Consider the following 21,254-nt stretch of genomic DNA (forward strand, 5'->3'; position numbering starts at 1 on the left):
GTTCTGATATAAAAATACACACATACAACAAAACAAAAACAATATGGAAGAAAAGACTACTAAGGCAAAGCCCAAGCTCCCTATAGGAGGATCATCTTGTAAAGAGGACTCTAAAAGCAATACAAAAAAACAGTAATGTAAATATAAAAATGAAAGGAAGCTAGTTAGACAATCACTGTAATCATTACATAATCATGGTGAAAAAACTAACCCTAGGGAACTAACGACAAGACAGGTAGAGGCTACTCAAAACTGGCTTGAGGGGAATATGTGGAGACCTGGTCCTGCTAAGTAATGGGGCTCTACTTCGAGGGGTGGTGACATGTTACCCTTTGGCACTAGCCCAGGGGATTTTTCTGTTCTTCTTTGATCTCACTGCCTTTCTTGATAGGGTTCCTCCACTTCCTCTTTCTCATAATTTGTCATCTGCTCTGTCTCTTCTTATGTTCTGTCATTCACGTGCATTCTCTGCCGATCCCCACAACTGACCAAAATATAGAACTCGGTGCCATTTTTTTAAGTCTATTTATTTATTGTGTGTATGTGAGACAGAGAGAGAGTATGTGAGAGAGAGAGAGAGAGAGAAAGCAGGGAGGAGGTGAGAGACAGAGAGAGAGGGAGAGGGAGAGAGGGGGAGAGAGAGGGAGGGAGGGAAAGGGAGAATCCCAAGCAGGCTCCACACTGTCAGCACAGAGCCTGACATGGGGCTTGATCTCACCAACAAACACTCAACCCACTGAGCCACCCAGGTGCCCCTCAATGACATTTTTAAAACTCAATTGTTATTTAAAAAGAAATATATTATCCAGGTTGGTTTCTCCTATACATTGCTCTTGATTGATTTCTTTTCCATCTAAACTAGTATGAGCTTTCTATTAAAATAAATGTTCCCATTCCTACTCTCGAAGATGGTACATTCTCCCCACCCACCAAACAAGAAAAGCATCTCTGCCATGTGTGCCTGTACACAAAAACATGCAAAGAAGCTCCTCGAATTTATCCCAGTATATTCACCACTTAAATGTTTCCACAAATATCAGAAAGAATCATAATAGAATAAAAGGGGCCTAAAGAGAATGTAGCATAGACAGATTTCCAGCCAGTTTCATGGGGGAATAAAATCTATAAACCTCCAAGTCAGGTGTGAGCATACAAACTGAAGTTTCCTCGAGCCACACTTTACCCACATACTTTCAAAATTTTTGATGAGCACTTGATCTAAATGAAGTGACCAGTGGAATGTTACTTATCTACCTTTAATTCTTCTTCACTAGAGTACTTTTTGCTCAAAATCTGTATTTAAGAATTGGAAGAACAAGGGATAGTATTCACTGCTATTGGGTGTGGACATCAATATATAATAATCCAAAAGCTTGTTTGAAAGTTTTTGCTTGTTTCCTTGGTTTTTGTCTGGGGTTCTCAGTAGTTTCACAAGAAGTAACAAAGTTAAGAGTTAGACAAAAATTTGATTAAAGATTTTATAGCTGCTCGTGCATGTGTTCTGGGTATTGGGTCAATCTGCAGTGAATTTCTAGTTATAGGAATTGCTATTCCCAAGCCTTGGCAACAGAAATCACTCTATTTTCTACCGAAAACAACTTCGGTTTTAAACAAACATAGCCCGCTATATGGTCCACATGTTCATTGTAAATTTGCCTTCAGAAGTCACATTTCCCATTACACCTAAATTGTCCCTTCCCAAAGCCACATAAATGAAGCAGAAGTAATTAAATATAATTGCTTCCTTTTGTGGCCTTTGCAGTAAAATTTTGGTAACTGACAAAAAAATTATTTTAATACAGAGTGCGGTATCACAATGGCATCTCTACCAGTAGTGGCTCCTAAGTAAGCGTAACAAGTGCATCCTTTTTTTCATAAAAGTGGAATTCTGCTTACCTGGCAAGCAGCAAAAGAGTAAAAAAAAAAATCAGGGATGTTCTTATTTCAAAATCACGGAATCGCAATTCTGAGAAGGATGTACAAAGGTCATCTAAGTTCACCTCTGGCAGCAACACGGACTAATCTGTTTACCCATAATACACACAAATGAACAACTCTTAAGATTCTCCATGTGAGACATTCCACAAACAGCCTTCATGACACACTCAGTGATTAACAAATCTCAGTATCCTAAGTAGCCTCTTTTACACACTATCCTCACTCCACACAGTGGAATACAAACCCTGAATAAACAGTCTCAAGCAGAGGCAGGCTTGTTCCAACTCAACATGCTATATGGTTCTTTAGAGAAATGCCATCTTAAATTATATTTTGCATTCTTACATTAACCTGCATATTTTCACACATTTTAATATTTTCCCATGAGAAAAAAGTACACGCAGGGTAGCGCTTTAATCTCTGTTTTGAAAACATAGACGATTTCTATTTTATTTATGTGCTAATTAGTCATTGTAAAATAAGGCTGTAGAACTATATAACATGAGAAAGATCACTTTTCCTGGCCTTCTCTCTTGTCATTTCACCATTAATGCAACTCACTCTCTTGCACAACACTGGTGATTTCTATTTTAATCACACTTCAGTAAGATTTAGGTTGAAGAGGTAGCATTTTTTTTTAACTAAGGTAGTTGTTAATACTGAATAATCTCATAACCTTTCCTCTTGAGTTTTTATTTTCTCAGACAGGCCAGAATATTTTAAGCTAATTGGTAATTTCTGGGCATTTTATTTATGCATCCAAGCAAAGAATACGCTATTTCAGAACATGACTCAAAATAAGTATGAGATATTACTACTGCCCTTGGGGCTCTAACGATACTGTTGGAGAGCTGGCACATACCTGAGTGGAACAGGTAAGTCAATACTTGAAGCATTACCAGTCTAAGTGCCAGAATTTGTGTCGTTGGTAGTACTTGCCACAGGAGCACAGAAACTGGGAAAGTTGCTATGAGCATAAATGTGTTCTTCAAGCCCTTGCAGAAACAGAGTAAACCTATCATTTTCATTAAACAACTTAAAATACTAAAAATAATAGAGGAAACCCCATTGCATTGTCAATTTACTCTTAAAGCAGGTCAGGAACCTGCTTTATGTAGTAAGGAGCATTAGGAGAGTTTTGCTATTTATTTGTTTAATTAGAGAGAGACTAGATGGAAGTGAATTTAAGGTATCTGGCAGCCTTGTCTGAAAAAGTCCCTTCTATTTCAAAGAAGAATTCTAAAGGCTGAAAACCCAAATAAGAACATATTGCCTTAGGAATTCAAAGGAAAGGACATGAGAGGCTGTGAAGGAAAAACCAATAGGACTCAGTGAGCGGCTAGCTATGGATGAAAAAGAGCCAGAAAGAATCAAGGATAATTGAGATTTTGATTATAAAGGTAAAGTAGGATGATGGGGACTTCATGCTCACAATACCTTTATAACAATGTGATAAAAAAAAAAATCAAGTAACACTCCCCTTCCATGGGAAAGTTATTAAAAGAATACCACTTCAACAAGATCCCTACCAGGGAAAATACTCAATGATACTGTTAACAGTGTTGCATGGTGACAGATGGTAGTTACACTTGTGGTGACCACAGTATTAACACATAGAGGTGTCGAATCACTATGTTGTACACCTGAAGCTAATATAACATGATGTGTCAACTCTACTCGAATTGAAAAAAAAGATCCCTACCAATATTCAATATTCCACACAATTCCAATAATCAGACATACACACACACACACACACACTCACAAATAGGCTCACACCCTCAAGCTTCCTGTCTTATAAGCTTGAACCGAAACCACAGGATGTGTCCTGCCTTCTGCTTAGGTGGTAATGCCTATGGCAAACAGTCATTTATGCCCCATTCACTTCATTAAAATGTATTTCACATCTTAAATTCCACACACTGCTGGGGTTCCCCCACTCCCCCCGCTTTCCACCCCAAGTCATAACCTCCTTTTAACCCTGAGTGCCCCAGCATCTGGAGCACAGTAGAACCCTCTGAGGCCTCCTGAACTCATGAGTCACTATAAATAGCAGCAACATCAACTCTCCCATGACACAAGTAACATCTATTCATAACATCTCATGGCATGATAAAATGGAATAACTATTGTAATAGAGTCAGAGGCGACAAGAAACGACACCCTTCCATAGTGTAAGAACTGCCACCTGGAGGGCACTTCAAGTGACTTGAAGGTGACTTCAAGCAATCTGAATTTCAGAAATGCAAAGCTCCCTGAGAGATGTATATGGTTACCTGGCTAAGAAAGACAGAGGCACCATGACACATTCCTCCTGTATTCACCAGCATCACAGAGGAATAAATAGCAATTATTCGTACCACACAAAACACAGCATTGGTGACCCAAGCCAGTGCCGCCAAAAATACAAGCATGCCAACGTATTTCCTTTCTGTACAGCACTGCCTCTGAGTTGCCCACTTGTCCCACCCAACAGCCTTTCTTCCCCCAGATTAATATCACTGAGAAACACGAAGAGCCAGAAAGAGATCCTTCTCATGAAAGAGCAAACAGCCCATTTGCTTTGCAGGGGCCCAGAACTGGGGATTCCAACTGCTGGCCAAAATGAAGAACACAGCCAGTTAGCAGAGTCACTTGCAAGTGGCAGTATTCCACCTAAACGAGCAGCACAATAGAGACCATTTCTGCCCCTTGAAAGTCCTGTTTTGTGGGTCCTCTCACCTTCCAGCCAGCATCCAGGTGACACTCATGAGCAAGTTAAGAGACTGAATTTAGGCTAATTCCCTCAAAGATGCCATTGAGAGTGAGGAGCCACGCTGATAGCTAAAGCAAAGGGACAGACAGTGGGAACCTGTACTAGAAAGGTCCAGAAGACCCTAAAGAAGAATGATTCGTGTTCACAGGATGTTAATCTCTACAAAGTTTTAGTAGGTAGCTTGTGGCATGACCTGTGTACAATGGGTGGGGGAGAAAATGAGCTTGTTCAAAGTAACTCAAAATAATGACTGTTAACCATCATTGCTAACCAGAGGCATTGCTCATTTACTACTCAGAACACTGTGGATTAAGTTCTTTGATTATCTCCTTCTCATACACGAGGACACTAGAACACAGAGAGGTTAAGTATCTTGCCAAGGCTGCACTGCTGATATGAGCTGGGATTCAAACTCAGTCTGGCTCAAATATGTACTCCTAACCATTGCCTTCCCAGTAGAATCACATCCCAAGGGCCCCTTCTGAAAAGGCAAACTTTTCAAGTTTTCGATTATTTTTTTTAATACAAAGAACCTTTGTTTCAGACCTAAAGAAGAAGTATTTCCTCCTACTTATATAAGATAAAAAAGAGGGTGAAAGAGACCGTATAGTTATTTTGTACTGCGTTTTGTTTCTTCACAGTGAAATGAGAAGCTACCTCATTTCACACACATTCCAAAGATTCTCTTCTCTCCTACCATGCCCATTCATTTTGGGGATATGCAAATGGCATGCAGAAAATAAAGAAATCTCACTTTATGACATCAGACCTAAGGGTCTTGTCTGAAAACATTTAAAGGTCAAGAAAAAACAGGAATGAGCTATGAAGAATGAGGTCAGGTAGGGGGAGGGCACAGGGGTGTGCACTGGGAAAAGGGGAAGTCAAATGACAAAACCCCAAATAATCTTGGCTCTTATGAAAAGGTACTCTGTTCGTTTACCCGGAAGCACCAAACAAAAGCAGCTGCCCATTTCTCTGTTGCAGTTTCCTGAATATAACTGGATCACCAACTGGCATCCATTGTTCCCAGCTCACAGAACAATGTTCACTAGCATAAACCCATCAGTTCTGGTACATATCCAAAGAGCTAAAAAAAGAATACCGCAAGACTGAATGAGTGTCTATATGCACATACCTAGCAATACGATTCCACAGCAGGCGAGTCATACGTGTGAGAAGCAGTTAGCACCCCAAGCACTGATGCATGTTGAAGCTTGTCAAGAAATACATTACACATCGGACCAATATGCTGAACAGCACATTCTGTTTGTAGCTCTGTTTCCTAACATTTTACACATCTTCAGAGTCTCTGCACTCACAAAGTGGCCTATGATTTCCTGCCCCCCAAATATCCCAGGACACTAACAAAATGAGACGTTCAGAGGTCAAAACCATCCACGGTGGGAAGTCGTGTTGTGTTTCTAGGGCCTGTCTCATCAAGGACCACCTTCCCACCCACTTTCTGGGCAACCCTCAGAGATGGCAGCTGCTAACTTTAAAAAAAAAAAAAAAGTGCATGGTGGAGGAGGCAAAAAGGATTATTTTTAAGAAAGAGCACAATCTAACTTTTCTCTCCACCACCCACTCCACACCACCTCCTCATTCCCTTGTCTCTCCTCCTGCTTGCTCTTCCATTTCACTCTTCTTCCCCAGTCTCTCTCCCGGGTGCTCAGTGAGCCACACCTTCTCACACGCATTTCCTTCTCTGTGTCCCAAACTGGGCGGCAGCTCGGACACCACACTGGGAAGAACAGTTGTAAGGGCTCGGGGCTGCTGCCAAGCTCAGGCAAACAAACCCAGTTCCTCCTCCGAGCTCCAGATGTGTGGGAATCAAAACACGCATTCACTTTTGAGAAGCCCTGCCTTGACATGAGAGCCGTGGAGAAAAGAAAAAGCATCTCTGTTATGAGCTAAATGAACCTATTAATTATGTCATCTTCCTGATGTGCCTAAATACTGGAAGATAATTGGCTTATTTCTTCTTCTAAATGCCCTTAACGATTCAGTTCGATGCCTCTTTAATATGGCTTCTGAAGCTGAGCTGCCCAAATTCTGTGTGGAATATATTGAACATTTTTAAGTGTACATGATAAATCCACGTGCCCTGTGGATGAATTTCCTCCATCAGTTGTGGGCGACAAGCAATTCAACACACTTGGGAGTCATCTACCCAGACCAAAATACCACGTTAGCAATAGTTAAAATAATGAGGCACTTTCCAAAGTGGAATAATTAAAAGTTAGGACCAGATTTTATGTGGCGAGGGAAGAAGGCAGAGCAGGGAAATATAAAGATGATGTGCAAGGATTAAAAACAAGAAAGTCAACTAGATATTTATCTATTGATGGGAAATATTCAGACCAATAAAAGCAACGTTTATGTCTTCCTCTGTAGTAATCCACTCACTCAGTAACTCTTCAATGAGCATTTATTAGGCACATACTATGTGCCAGGCACTGTGCTAGATGCCAGAAATAACATACTGAGCAAGACAAATTTGATCCTACCACTCATGAAGCTAACAATCTAGCAGTAGCACAAGACAAAGCTGCAAGCTCACAAAATCATCAGTTAAGCATGTAGTATGAAGGGAAGAAAGGGCTTAGAAAGAATGACCCTGGGGAACCTATGTTAGATAGAGTAATAGGAAAAGGCCTATCTCCACAACATTTAAAAGATAGACAATAAGGGTGCCTCAGTGGCTCATTTGGTTAAGCATCTGGCTCTTGGTTTCAGCTCAGATCATGATCTCAGTTTCATGGGTTCAAGTCCCACATTGGGCTCTGAGCTGGCAGCATGGAACCTGCTTGGGATTCTCTGTCTCCCTCTCTCTCTATCCCTATCCTACTCGTGCTATCTCTGTCTGTCTCAAAATAAATAAATATGCAATGGAATACTACTTGGTAATGAGAAAGAATGAAATCCTGTCATTTGCAATGACATCGATAAAACTGGAGGGTATTATGCTAAGTGAAATAAGTCAGTCAGAGAAAACAGATATCATACGATTTCACTCATAAGTGGGATTTGAGAAACTTAACAGAAGACCATGGGGGAAGGGAGGGGAAAAAAACAGTTTCAAACAGACAGGGAGGCAAACCATAAGAGACTCTTAAATACAGAGAATTAACTGAGGTTTGATGTGGGGGGAGGGGAGGGGAGAAAATGGGTGATGGGCATTGAAAAAGGCACTTGTTCGGATGAGCCCTGGGTGTTGTATGTAAGTGATGAATCATGGGAATCTACTCCTGAAGCCAAGAGCACACTATATACACTGTAAGTTAGCTAACTTGATGATAAATTATATTAAGAAAAAAAATTTTTTTAAAGACTGAATGAATGAATGAATGAATGAATGAATGAATAAATAAATAAATAAATGCTAGACCATTAGGGTGCCTAGGTGGCTCAGTCAGTTAAGCATCCAGCTCTTGATTTTGGCTCACAGTTCATGAGATCAAACTCCACATTAGGCTCTGTGCTGACGGTGTGGAGCCTGCTTGGGATTCCCTCCCTCTCTCTCTCTCTCTCTCTCTGCCCCTCCCCAGCTCATGCTCTCTCTCTCTCTCTCTCTCAAAATAAATAAACAAACATTTTTTTAACAGCTATAACATAAAGAGAGAGAAAAGCTAACAAGAACAAGAACAGGGTGACCATTCCAGGAAGACAGGACTATATTGTGCAAAGGCCCCCCGAGGCAGAAAAGGTTTGGGCACCAGGGAACTGAAAAATCAGTGTGGCTGAAGTAAAGTGAGCAAGATGAGAATGACCCATAATAGGACTGGTGAGATGCTGGGGGCCATGATGCCCAATCAAGATTTTATTCTAAGGACAACAGGAAATTTTCAGTGGAGGAGAGGAGCAGCATAACGCAGTTCACACTTTATGACGATCATTGTCGCCTCTGTGAGGAAAAAGACTTGAAAACGAGCTTGTTGCAATGGTCTAAGCAAGAGAGGATGATTCCCTCCACCAGAATGCAGCAGTTAAACCGAAAAGGAGTAGACAGACTCAGATCTATTTTAGACGTAGAACCAATAAAAGTCACTGATGGATTGTATATAAGGGTGTCAGCAAGGAAAGAATCAGAGAGGATTCTCATTGAGTTACTCCATTTATAACTTTCCCAGAAGTTACAGGCATCACCTGACAGAAAGTCAGGCTCATGCAGGAATCTGATCTACGGGACATGGTATGTCCATATGCGTAAGTAACTCAAACACCCTGACCCAAGAATAACAGAAACCGTGTGTGGTTGTTCTTGAGACACAATAACGGTATACTAGGCAGATATTTCAGTGAATTTTCCCATGAGAATTTTGTTGTTATGCTGGTGCCAGAGCCCCATAGCTTCCCCCAAAAACTTAGGGTTAAATGCCTTTCTATACGTGGGTACACCAGTTCTGACTTACATACAAGTGCTCCAGAGAAAACCAATTCATCTAGTCCCCATGACAAGCAGCAGAGAAATTACAAATTTCTAAGAGGACCTTCATGTCAAATTGGATGACTCATGTCAAATACGTCAAGGGATATTACAGCATAATTTATTGGCTAACAAGAAAATAACTATAAAAGACACATTTACAAATAATTTTCTTATGATCATTGAACAAGTGGGTCCTTAAAAATAGTCTCTCCATATGACCCCTTCAGAAACTGGGTATACAAAACAATGCAGTACCCCACAAGGAGGAGACCTCTGAGGGTAAAGAGAATGGACTGCCTTGTTTATTTCACATACTGTGCTCAAACTGGTTCCCAAATGCCACAGAAAGCAACTGCCCCCTTCCCCCCACCCCATCCCACCCCCACTGTGGTCGATGCACATTCAGTCTCACTATCTTTCTGATTTGTTCGTTCCCTGTTACCACTTGAAGGTTACTGGCATTGTTTCTGTTGCCCTTCCTAAATAGCTGGTACATAATTATCTCAAAATCCCTCAGCGCATTTGTCTAGGTGGGCATTTTTCCCTTTTTAGTATTTATAGTGATGATGCGCTCCTTTTCATAAATTGCAAAATTGGAGATGACTTAGAGACAGGGAAGGAGGGAGATATTGATCTCTCTCCCTTTCTCTCTCTCTCTCTGTGTCTCTCTCTCTGTCTCTCTCACGCACACACACACATGCACGGGGGAGAGAACCTCGGGTTCTGGCACAGGCTTCATCAAAACAGACAGCAAACACAGATACACAGTAGTAATTTATTTGGAGAATTGTTCCTGCAGACTATTCACTGTGACCTTTTTTATCTGCATTTCAAGGACATTGCTTGAAACAGACCCCATTATTTCAGTCCGAATAGTAAGGACTCCTTTCAGAAAGGCTTTCCCCCCAACATTCTAATGAAAAGCACAGAATTCTTATCTCCTGCCCTTTGGTCCTTTCTGTCTTACATTTATTCTAATACCTTTAAGTTTCAATTTTATGGTCTATCTCCAAGCTTTCCTGCAACCTTTGCTCTCTAGTTTGGTGGTCCATCTGTACTGCCTCTTTTAGGATAGTACCTCACTAGCTTCTAAGCCACCTGCTCAGTTTCAGTGGTGAGACTGTAAGAGATTCACAGATTCCCATCACTACACTTCACACCCTCTTTAATTTAACTCTGTAAATTCACTTTTCAACACTCCCGAGCTGTTAATTCTAATTTGGCCTCTCATCACCTGCAATGACTGAACTGGAGCTTTATCTGTGCCACCCATAATGCATTTTATTACAGGTTCCGTATTTCTGCAACTGTAGCAAAAAGATGAAGAGTGTACAGAGCTCTGCCAACATACAAAGCTGTCACTATGTAGCTCCTGTTGGAGGATCTGCCAAAATTGGAATGTGTTTCTATCGCTTCTCCCTTCTACTGCACATATTCGTTCTCGCTTCAGCCACAAAGTTCCCCAGATAGCCAAATATCCTCCACATCAGAAGAAGCAAAAGCATATACCTAAACACACCGTCTACCGTATCAGTTGAATCTATGGGTGTTCTCTGACCTCCTACTACCCTGTTCTTTTTTTTTTTTTTTTTTTAATTTTTTTTTCAACGTTTATTTATTTTTGGGACAGAGAGAGACAGAGCATGAACGGGGGAGGGGCAGCGAGACAGGGAGACACAGAATCGGAAACAGGCTCCAGGCTCTGAGCCATCATCCCAGAGCCTGACGCGGGGCTCGAACTCACGGACCGTGATATCGTGACCTGGCTGAAGTCGGACGCTTAACCGACTGCGCCACCCAGGCGCCCCTACCCTGTTCTTAATAACACTTCCATCCAATGTATGATATTTAATATGTTCGATGCTTTCAGAACCATATTACTCTACACTCTTCTCTCCCTTATGGGATATTTTTCTACTTTTCCTTTCTAAATCATCAACCTGGCCCACAGCCTGGTTAAATGTCATCTATAACGCCATCAATGTCGTATACATATATATATATGATATATGATATATGATATATGATATGAGATATATGATAGTTTATGTCTTATATATATATATATATATATATGATATATTTTTTTTCTTCTTGACCTACTGTCTCAATAGAACCTATTTCTAAGCAAAAGCAATCTAAAAATGCCTTTGAGTCTTCCAGTGACTACTGATCACTGTAGTTAAATACCATGTATAACACTCTGCCCTCTTTCACTAGTCAAAATCTAGACTATCCAAGCGTGCCTAAACTTTGTCAGATCTTTTCAAGAATCTTACCAGACCTCCTCCTAGAACAACCTGCTAGGACAAGAAAAGACTCTCCATAGACATTATCCTTTAGAGACCATCCCAGTAGCATTGTGTCCCTCCCCATTAGCCACAAGATCCTACAAAGTGTCTTTCCTGAGGACGTGGGATGGAGGCAGAGAAAAGAACCAATACCCAGGGAGTACTCACTGAGAGGTTTGAGGATGCTGCTGCTGGTTTCATCTGCATTTTCCACATCTGACTTATCAGAGTAGTTCTCAGAGATTCTTTCTTTTTCCTTCTTTTCTTTGTGCCCTGTCTTTCTCTTGTGGCGTCTCCTTCTCCTGTAGCTCTTCGGCACATGGACCCCAATGTAGATGGTGTGGTGGCCTAAGAAAGGTACACAGATCATTAGTCATTTCAAATGACATTCTCTGCTGCATATAAATTTCACAAGCTCCTCAGGTCAGAAGAAAATGTCTATGAATTCATTACCATTTTACATTTGACAAACTGGAAAGATAAAATCTCTTCCCAATTTTCCGTGACCGAGAGTGTAATTCAACCTGTTGGCTGGCATTAGGATTCTGGGAGGGTATGCTCCAGTTATATCCGGATAGAGAACTTTTCTCTAGGGAAACCAAAAAATGCCAAGCCAGAAATCAAGAACCCTTGATTCTGGTCAAACCTCCATCTTCAATTAGCTATTTGACCTTGAGCACGTCCCTTAACCATTCTGGGCCTCAATCTCATCATTCATATAACAAGAGGCTTACTACATTGGGTGATCCCTGGAGGCCTTCCCAGTTCTAACCTTCCACGAGTCTGTGATTACACTGAACAGAGTGCTTAAAAAGGAGGTCTTAGAGCAGCAAAAAAAATAAATAAATAAATAAAGATCTAACTCAAAGTTCAAGAAGTCATTCTACTGGAGATAAGCTTTTGCATTAAAACTTTTTTTTTTTTTTTTTTTTTTTTTTTTTTTACGAAATCAGCAGAATAGAGACTTAGAACTGGGACAAATTGAGAAAAAATAAGACCTACTTGGAGAGAAGATTTCAGAAATACTCAAATGTTCACACTAGGAAACAGCTAAAATGAATGTCCGTTACAGTGCCATTCTCGTTTTTCTTTTTTCGTTTCCCAAAGTTTCTAAAAACTGGTTGTTGCAATGATAAAAATAAACCCAGCCCAGCAAAAACTGCCTTGAAGAGAAGGGCATGAGGAAAAAAGATTGTGAAATGCTTTTAGTTCTCTGGATGGAAGAAGCTGCAAAACTGACAAGTGGTATTATTCTTACAAAATCTGATAAGACAGGAAGAAAAAAGGAACTCAGAGCTCCACATCTTTTTTTTTTTTCTTTTAATTGGGAAACTTACTTTCACTTTATTACAGCACAACTTCTGAATGTGGGAACCACTATCTCAGAAGTAATGTGAAAACTTTTTTTCTTTTTGAACTGCAAATTAGATGAGATTATATCATCTTCCCCATCTCCTTTCCCATTCTGGAATTATTCCTGGATGACCACTTTACAGTGGCCCAGATGATATCACAACCTAACATGCAACACGTGTACGCGCACGATGTCTCACGTAAATGGCTGTGAGTCACTTTCCACAGTCACTCACCAGGCATATCTAAAAACACTATAATTCACCGGGGTGTTCCTTAAATTGGAAGGATTAAAACAATTGTATGCTCCTTAAGGAAGGAGCCTCCAACTAAGGAATGCAGATCCCTAGCTGAATGGGTTAGGATTCCAAAAAAATCTGGTATTTGGAATGAGGTTGGAGGCATCTATATAAAGTGTGAAACTCCCCCCTCCCAACACACATAGACACACACACACACCAACTCAACTATTACAAAGCACAGTGAAATGCTCCTCACAGACTGAGTGCCAATGAGAAATTTATCGTGTCTAACCATTTGCAAGCAAATTGTTCTCATGGGAAAGCTATATTATACTAGGAAGTAGGAAATGTCTCAGAAACAATGTGAATTAAGAAACAGTGTCAATTGTTTCCTGTGCTCCAGTCACTAAGGGAGTCCTGCAGCTTTATCTCAAGGCACACAATATACGTAAGCAAAGCCAACCAAATTCTTTAGTGAATCAAACACTGAAAGGTTGGTCACTTTCATTCAGGAATTAGGAAAACATCATGAAAAAAAATTAAGAAGCTGGAAAATTTTTAAACCTGTCACATTAAATATTTTCTACATCTTATTAAATAATGGCAACCAAGCAAAAAAAAAAAAAAAGTGACAGGTTAGTTACATCAGTCATATAGATGTTACACAGGAAGATTTTTTACTGTATTTACCCAAATCTACACAGTACCTTTGATAAGTCATTAAAAAGACAGTTTAAAGTGTGTTTGGTGGGGGGGGGGGGGTGGATGTGCTAAACAGGTAATAGGCATTAAGGAGGACGCTTGTTAGGATGAGCACTGGGTGTTATATATAAGTGATAAATCACTAAATTCTATTCCAGAAACCAATACTCCACAGTATGTTAAATAACTTCAACTTAAATAAATAATTTTTTAAAAAATAATTAAAAAAAATAATAAAAGACAGCTTATATGGGCTGACAGGATTTTAAGGTAAGATTTCTAGAAACTCTTGTCATTGTCAACCTAAGCAAAGAGGGTGATTCAGAGAGTGAGCTCGCAAAGCCCACAGAGAGGAACATACCTTACCTTCTGGGACCTAACTGAAGTTGCAGCCCCACAAAAACAGTGCCATTTTATTCACATCGTGATCACATGCCTCCCCCTGCCTTAGGAAGAAGATTCGGCTTCTCCCTGTCTCCTCCAGCTCCCACCTCAGATGTTTCCCATCCACACACACCCCACACTTCATCACACACTTTCACACAGGTGGGGAAGCTTGCAGATATGATACCGCTTTCTGCAGCCCAGATATCGAGCAGAAATATGGTTCCTTGCAAGACACTCCAAATTTCAGACATTTTTATCAGCTTTATTGAGGTATAATTTAATTTACACTACTGAGGTGCAATTCACTCATTTTAAGGGTATAACCCAAAGATTTTTAGTATATTCACAGAGTTCTGCAACCATCACCTTAATCAACTTTAGAACATTGCCACCAACCCAAAAAGATCCCTTGTGCACATGTGTAGTACTGCACTCTCTGTACCTACGTCCATCTCAAACAACCACTCTTAAGCATTTTTGATACTTTCAGTGATGGCCTCTGGGAAGCTACAATTCGCTGGTACCCACACAGCCATGAACTTTTTGTGGGGATCCTTACGCTACAGTAGAATGAAATATCCCCTGAGGAAAGAAGATACTGCCTCCCGAGAGTCACGAGGAAATCATGACACTGAGCAAAAATTCAAAGCATGCTCTTTTTTCTTCTCACACATTACCGGTAACTACATTTTCCTTTTCTGTCTTGCGTTCAGATAGAAGAGAAGGAACACGGTCCTAAGGTTCAATAAACCTTTAGGAACCTGGGGACAGTGCTTGTGTTTCACCCATTACTTCTCAGTTGCTCTACACTTCAACTTCTTTGCCCAGGGGAAGAGAGCAAGACAACTTCACCTTGGAAAGTGAGCGTAAGGCATGCTTTCTCAAGGTGATAACCAAATATTTCATAAGTTGTACACGCCAAGTTACAAAAATACCGAAAGTAAAATGAGCTCAAATGGAAGCATTCTTGCTGCTCCCACAGAACACCTGTCTTCAGGATCAACAGACGCAGAATTAATGAAAATATACTACTGTTGATAAGAATCTCATGGGTGGATTTTGATATTTATTTTCAATAAAATATCTTTACCTTCCTCAGAGATGTGTCATGAAGATTGATGGCTGTTTTTAACACGAGAACTCATAAAATGACAGCAAGCACTTCGGAAATATACAAAGGTTGAGGGTGTAGTATTATTTTACACATAAAATAAAAAATGAGAAACGTGACAGACAAGCTTTCCAATCCAGCAAGGGTCTACAAAACCGTAGATGCTGAAAGAATCAGGGAGAGTTACCAGCTTAACTTGTAAGAGAATTTTAGACTCAAAAATAAGATAAAAGATAAGGTAAGATGAGATAAAGACCTCTCAGCTAGAAATTTCACCAAAAACTGCTTCCAAAGTTTCACCAAAAACTTCTTTCCAAAGGAGAAGCAACATTTTTTCTAAAATAGCTAGAATTCATAAGAAAAGGTGACTGTCTTGACTACACTCAAATAGAAAAAAAAAAAAATTTACGGTGACTGTTTTAAATATTATTAAAATAAAGTTTGCATTTTTGCTACTAAAATCGTATCAAGCAAAACTACTGGAATCTACATTTGACAGTGTTCATTTAGGTGTGAGTCAAAGGGCACTGAGTCCTTGATTTGGCAGTGGCCTCAGTATCATGTGTTAAAATAAATACCCTGCATGCCTTTCTCTGACAGATGGTGTAAGTTCCCAACAAACTCCAAATGTCTTGAGAATATCTCACAATCCATGCCACAGCCAGTACTACTGGGAAGAAAGCATGGCTTTCCTAGTTATCTCCGAAGGTCAGAAATTATCACCAGGTGAGGCTGGCCTCTTCCCATCCTCACCTGCTCCACCTCGGCTGAAAGCAGTACTGTGATTCTATCATGTCCAATTCTTCCAATTCCTAAGATATTTCTAAACTAATGTCATTGATAGTTGCTATCCTGTTTTCAGACCAACAGAAAACTTTCACACCTGGAAACTCTGTAGTCATTCAAGTTAAGAGGCTGTCACAGATACTCACTGTGCTACCAAGGATGATTAGGATTTTGTAGAATTAAACCCATCAAACCAGAAGACAAACCAGAAGAAGGTTTTACACCAGCCAAACTCAAAATTCTACAAAAACGCTGGACAGTGAAACCACATATGCCTCTATATGCAAGATAGACCTATTAGCTCCTGTAGGAAACATATTACTGTTCTTACTGTACATACAGATGATAGCAACTATTTATTGAGTACTTACAAATGTGCCAGGTTCTGGCTAGGTCTCTGATATCTATTACCTCATGCAATCCTCACAACTGCACGAAGTAAAGACTACTATTATCGTAATTATACAAGCAAAGAAACCAAGGTGCAGGGAAGTCAAGGCTACTGTCACCAACAAACTCATAAAAGCACACAGGAGAAACAGCTCTCAAGTGGCAGTAACAAAGATAGCGAGGGCTTCATCACTACTTTGGTGGTGATTTGTTGGTTTGTTTTTTTCTTGGCGGGGGGCAGGGGGACGCTTGTGCTGTATAGTATACAGCATTTATACTATCAGTCTTATAACTGATTACACTTCCTTCCTCGTGTTGGCTGCTAGAAATACAAGAGACAAGTCTCAGGCCAACCAGTGGTGGGCAGAGTTTTGAGACGCGCATTTTATACACTAACCTCACTCTTCCAGGTTTTCACCCATTATTTTCCCTTCACACTAAACTATTGGGGAATAAGGAATTATATGAATTTTTTTTTTTTTAAATCTGAGATGTCAGTGGTCAGGGAAGAGGATGGCAATGGCTGGGGTGGTTGTGGGGAAGCGTAGATTTCTAGGCAAAGATGTAGACCTATAGATTTAGAGCTAGCTAAAAAGGATCCCCAGAGGACAGGTAAAATCTTCGCCATCCCCATCCACCTACATACATATCTAAGGAAACACTGAGGGATGTTTCCATTGTTGCTCTTTCTATAGTCAACCAAATTTCTGTTTTCTCTAGTTCAAAGATTCTACAACGTCTGGCACTTTGTATCATTCTTCTAGAACTAATCAGCAGTATTCCCAAAATATAAGTCAAATATTGCCTTCCCTAGTTTATCTAAAGTAAGCTGGCCTTAAGCCACGATGCCTAAGACATGTTGTATCTATTGCCAAGAGGGATGTAACAGAGGGAAACAAAATTAAGAGATATTTATTACCTCTATTTTAATTATGGAAAGAAAAGTGTAGAAGAGGAGGCAGAGCCTCTAGATGAGTGACAGATTATAAAAAGAAGTAGAGGAATAAGAACCTTAAACAAAATCATAGTATCAAGTTGAGATGCCACAGAGGCTGTGTGTTTGACACTTCATATAATAAGAAATATATCAGTGCCTATAAACCTAAACACTTTAATAATGAAATGCAAATAATTTGTTAGCTTATTACTAACAAACACAGAAGACTGTCCATAAGCAGTTCTAATAAGATATAACCCAAATAACATTGCTACTCAGGCATAAATACCAACTCATTAAAAGAAAACCTGCTTCAAATGGCACGGCGTAATTTTGCGGTTAACAGGGGGAAAGTCAGCCTGTGATGAGACGTGTTTGCAAGAGGGTCTGCATTTCAAACATATACCACTACACAGGACAAGAGCTGATTTTCCTTTTCGTATTTTGGATAGGGGTCACTTTTCACATAGAAAAAAAAAATAATGCCTACGTTTATTAATAGAAAGTTATATATTACTTACGTATTTATAAATCATTTTGAATGTTGATAAGTAATCTCTTTTAATATTAATGCTACCAATCATATTTAAGATTAGGCATGCAGGCAAATAGTACAAGTGATGAAAAACAGGGAAATACTTTTCTTCCCACTGAACTGCATGGGAATTTCATCCACTGAAAGCCTCCCAGAAATCCTTAGGGCAACCTGAGGTTCCCCAAGCAAGACTGATAAGAAATCTCAGCTTGTTATCTGGTGTTTACTAAGCACAGTGCTTTTAATATTTAATATTTCATGATGATGATGATTATGCTAACAATCTCTAGGCAGGAACAAACAGGTACAGGAAAAAGTCGTGAAGGGGAGTCAAGCTTAGGGTTACTCAGCTAACCTCCTGTCCTTTAGCTGAGTAAACGTCTACACCTGTCTTTTAAGTGTCCATTTCTGGTGAAGTTCTACTTATAGCCTTTAGGTAAAGAGGAGAATTCTAAGAGCACACACCGAGGTTAAGTTTCTCTTATAGTTACCATCACTAATAGCTGATAAGAGGCAAAAACTGACGAGCATTATAAAAAGTTACAAGTAGTGAATATTTTTAAAGACATGTGACTTAATATGTTCAATGGTCGTCAATTATTTGAAAATAGCTAGGCTAGAACAACCACTTAAAGGTAGTACAGGAACCTATCTTAATAAATAAACAAGACTTAAAGTGCTTCACAATCTCTAAAAAGTTGACTCTCCAAAGTAATTTTAACTTTGCTCTAGCAAAATCTCTCCTCTACTCATCTGTACACACCAAATATAATCTATATTTATATCTATGTCTGTATATCTGTATCTCTGTATATCTATATAGATACAGGTGCATATGGATATGCAGAGGTATCTGTATAGACTCCATATATAGGGAGATGCAGAGAGAGAGAGAGAGAGATCATTTTTATGGACAATCCAAATCAAATGATGTCAATAAATTGTCTCTCACTGCGGATGGTACCCAAGTACACAAAGGTGCCATACAAGTGTTGATCTCCTTCTCCCTTCCCTTTCTGTGAGGGAAAATTCAGAGCACGATTTCCTCACCCTCCCTTGAGCCCTGATAACAACTTGTGAACTCCCTCTGCTCTCTAGCAAAGGCACCCCTGAGCAGGGCAGAAGAGCCAACTTTAGACCGTCTAACTTGCCCTCCAGTGGGCTGCTTTACTCATTATACAGGGTTTAAATGTTTGACAGAGGGAACACCTTCCACAACCTCAATCTTCCCTCACGCTGCCCAGAAACACGTGCCTGGCAATCTCCACCCTGCTCTGGGTAGAGTTTCATCCAGAGCTTTCACACAGTGAGTGCCAACCCCCAGGAGCTGTTATCCTTTTACTTGACTGAGCAGAATAGATTGGAACCAAAAGGCCTGGGAAGGCCCGTGCCAGGCGGGGCAGTGCTAAGAGTGAAGAAGAATCACCCAACAGGAAAGATGAACCCTCCACTCATCCTGACACCCCAGAACCCCCAAAAGAGGCTGGTGAATTTTAATGTGCACTACACATGCTGTCAGATAAGATCCACCTGTGATCCAAACACTGAGAACTGACAGTTTCCATTATTTCTCTTATGGTCACCATTTGCACAACTGAATGGGAAGCAGGGTTGGGAGAGAGAAAACAATGGCTAATCCAATGGTCACTGATAACTGGATTTGCAATTGCAGCCAGAGAGGCAGCTTAGAGAGACACATAAATGCACACATTCACACTCTCATCCTACCCACATTGTCCATCTCCAACTCTATTATGGGTTCCCTTTTAGCACTGGCCTAAGCCCCGGCTGGGTAATAGGAAGAATAGTCTTTAGTTGCTATAGACAGATAATCCACCATATAGTTAATGCATTCATGGCTAATCAGGTATTAAATATTTAATATTAGTTCACATAATTCCCTCCTCTCACATACCTCTCACATAGGTAAATGAGATAGGGACAATGCCATAGGACTAAAACAATAACCAAGAAGTAGGAAAAGTGCCCCGAGAGACTTAAATAGCCTGAATAAGGCCAACTGCAGAATCTTCCTGGCTATGGTTCTCCTCACCCTCCCAGAAAAGAGAAGGACAACATTCAGACATAGCACCATGTAATCATACTTTTAGAGTTGAAATAACCTTAAAACATTACATGATTCAACCTTTTCATTTACCAGTGAGCCAACTGAAGCCAAAAGCCAATGAATAACATAGAGACTGGGACTCTTGGTACTCCCAGACATAGAAGGTTTCTTTGCTCACTTTCTCACTAGTACTGCCATGGTACCAGCCCACCACTGCCATCCCTCCCATCTTCCACTGTCTTCAAAACACAGAAGAAGAAAAAAAAATTCGTCCTTTCAAGTTCGTAATTACCTAGAAGGAAAAAGGGGCTTAGGAATTCTCCGAAAATGTTTCTGTCTTATAGAATGACCAGTTTAAATCCACAACCCTTAGCTCCATAAACTGCCCCAAATATGAAAATGTTCTGCCTGTGACCTCTGTCCTCCACTGATCACCAATGGTCACTTTGAGAAACGGCAGAAAACTTTTAGTCTTTCCCTCTACATCCTCCATTACACTTAACCAATTAAAATATTTAGAACGGTTACAGAATTTTTAGAGCTAAAAAAAAAAAGCATCTTAAAGAAAATACAGCTCGACATTCTCACCTTACAGATGGATACACAGCCTGGAGAGGTTAAAGTGATTTGCTTGTGGCAACACTGACAGTAACTGTACCAACAGGGACAAGGACCTAGACTTCCTCAGGGCAGTGCTCATCCCAAGGACGAAGAGCTTATGAAAAGCAGAGGCCAGCCAGGCTGTGTCTTCTTTCTCTCTCGCCTTTTCATAAGCTCCTCCCATCGCTTCTTGGCCTTTTGGCTAAGGTCAAGTGTGAAGCTCTTCCAACACCTTCCATTCTTCTCCTCTGTTCTTTCCACCTCCTATTCTCCCAGGTGCTTCTTCTCATTCTCACCCATCTCCCTTTCCAAACTCCTTTCTGGCTGCAGAGGGAACAGACCTCATGCCTCCACAGAATGGCACATGAATTTCCCAAATTGCTCACAGCAGAAATCCAGAAGCAATCGCTCCCATGTACCCTTATGTCTCTCCGCAGGTCCTGCCAGTCCAACCCAGGTGTCTCTTTTGTCTCCACTCTAGTATAACTGAAAAATCATCTCTCAGTTGAATCTCAGCAACAGTCTCCCACATTCATCTTTGTCCTCCTGGGATGTTCTCTCCATCTATCAGCAAAAGGGATCTTTTCTAAAAAAACGCAAATTGGGGGGGGGGGGCGCCTGGATGGCTCAGTCGGTTAAGCATCAGATTTCGGCTCAGGTCATGATCTCGAGGTTTGTGAGTTTGAGCCCTGCGTCAGGCTCTGTGCTGACAGCTGAGAGCCTGCAGCCT

The 21,254-nt window shown here is 40.4% G+C and overlaps 1 protein-coding gene across 8 annotated transcripts in view; it reads right to left on the reverse strand.

The window, feature by feature from the left end:
- Positions 1-21,254, reverse strand: part of SLC4A4 (solute carrier family 4 member 4) — a 345,028-nt gene that overhangs the window by 269,493 nt on the left and 54,281 nt on the right. For all 8 annotated transcript variants that reach the window (XM_045473804.1, XM_045473800.1, XM_045473803.1 and 5 more), the window contains exon 3: positions 11,582-11,761. In XM_045473804.1, coding sequence (XP_045329760.1) covers positions 11,582-11,761 — 180 coding nt within the window. The remainder of the gene's footprint in view (positions 1-11,581; positions 11,762-21,254) is intronic.

This window comes from Leopardus geoffroyi, chromosome B1 (assembly GCF_018350155.1).
Source record: "Leopardus geoffroyi isolate Oge1 chromosome B1, O.geoffroyi_Oge1_pat1.0, whole genome shotgun sequence".
Lineage (NCBI taxonomy): Eukaryota > Metazoa > Chordata > Mammalia > Carnivora > Felidae > Leopardus > Leopardus geoffroyi.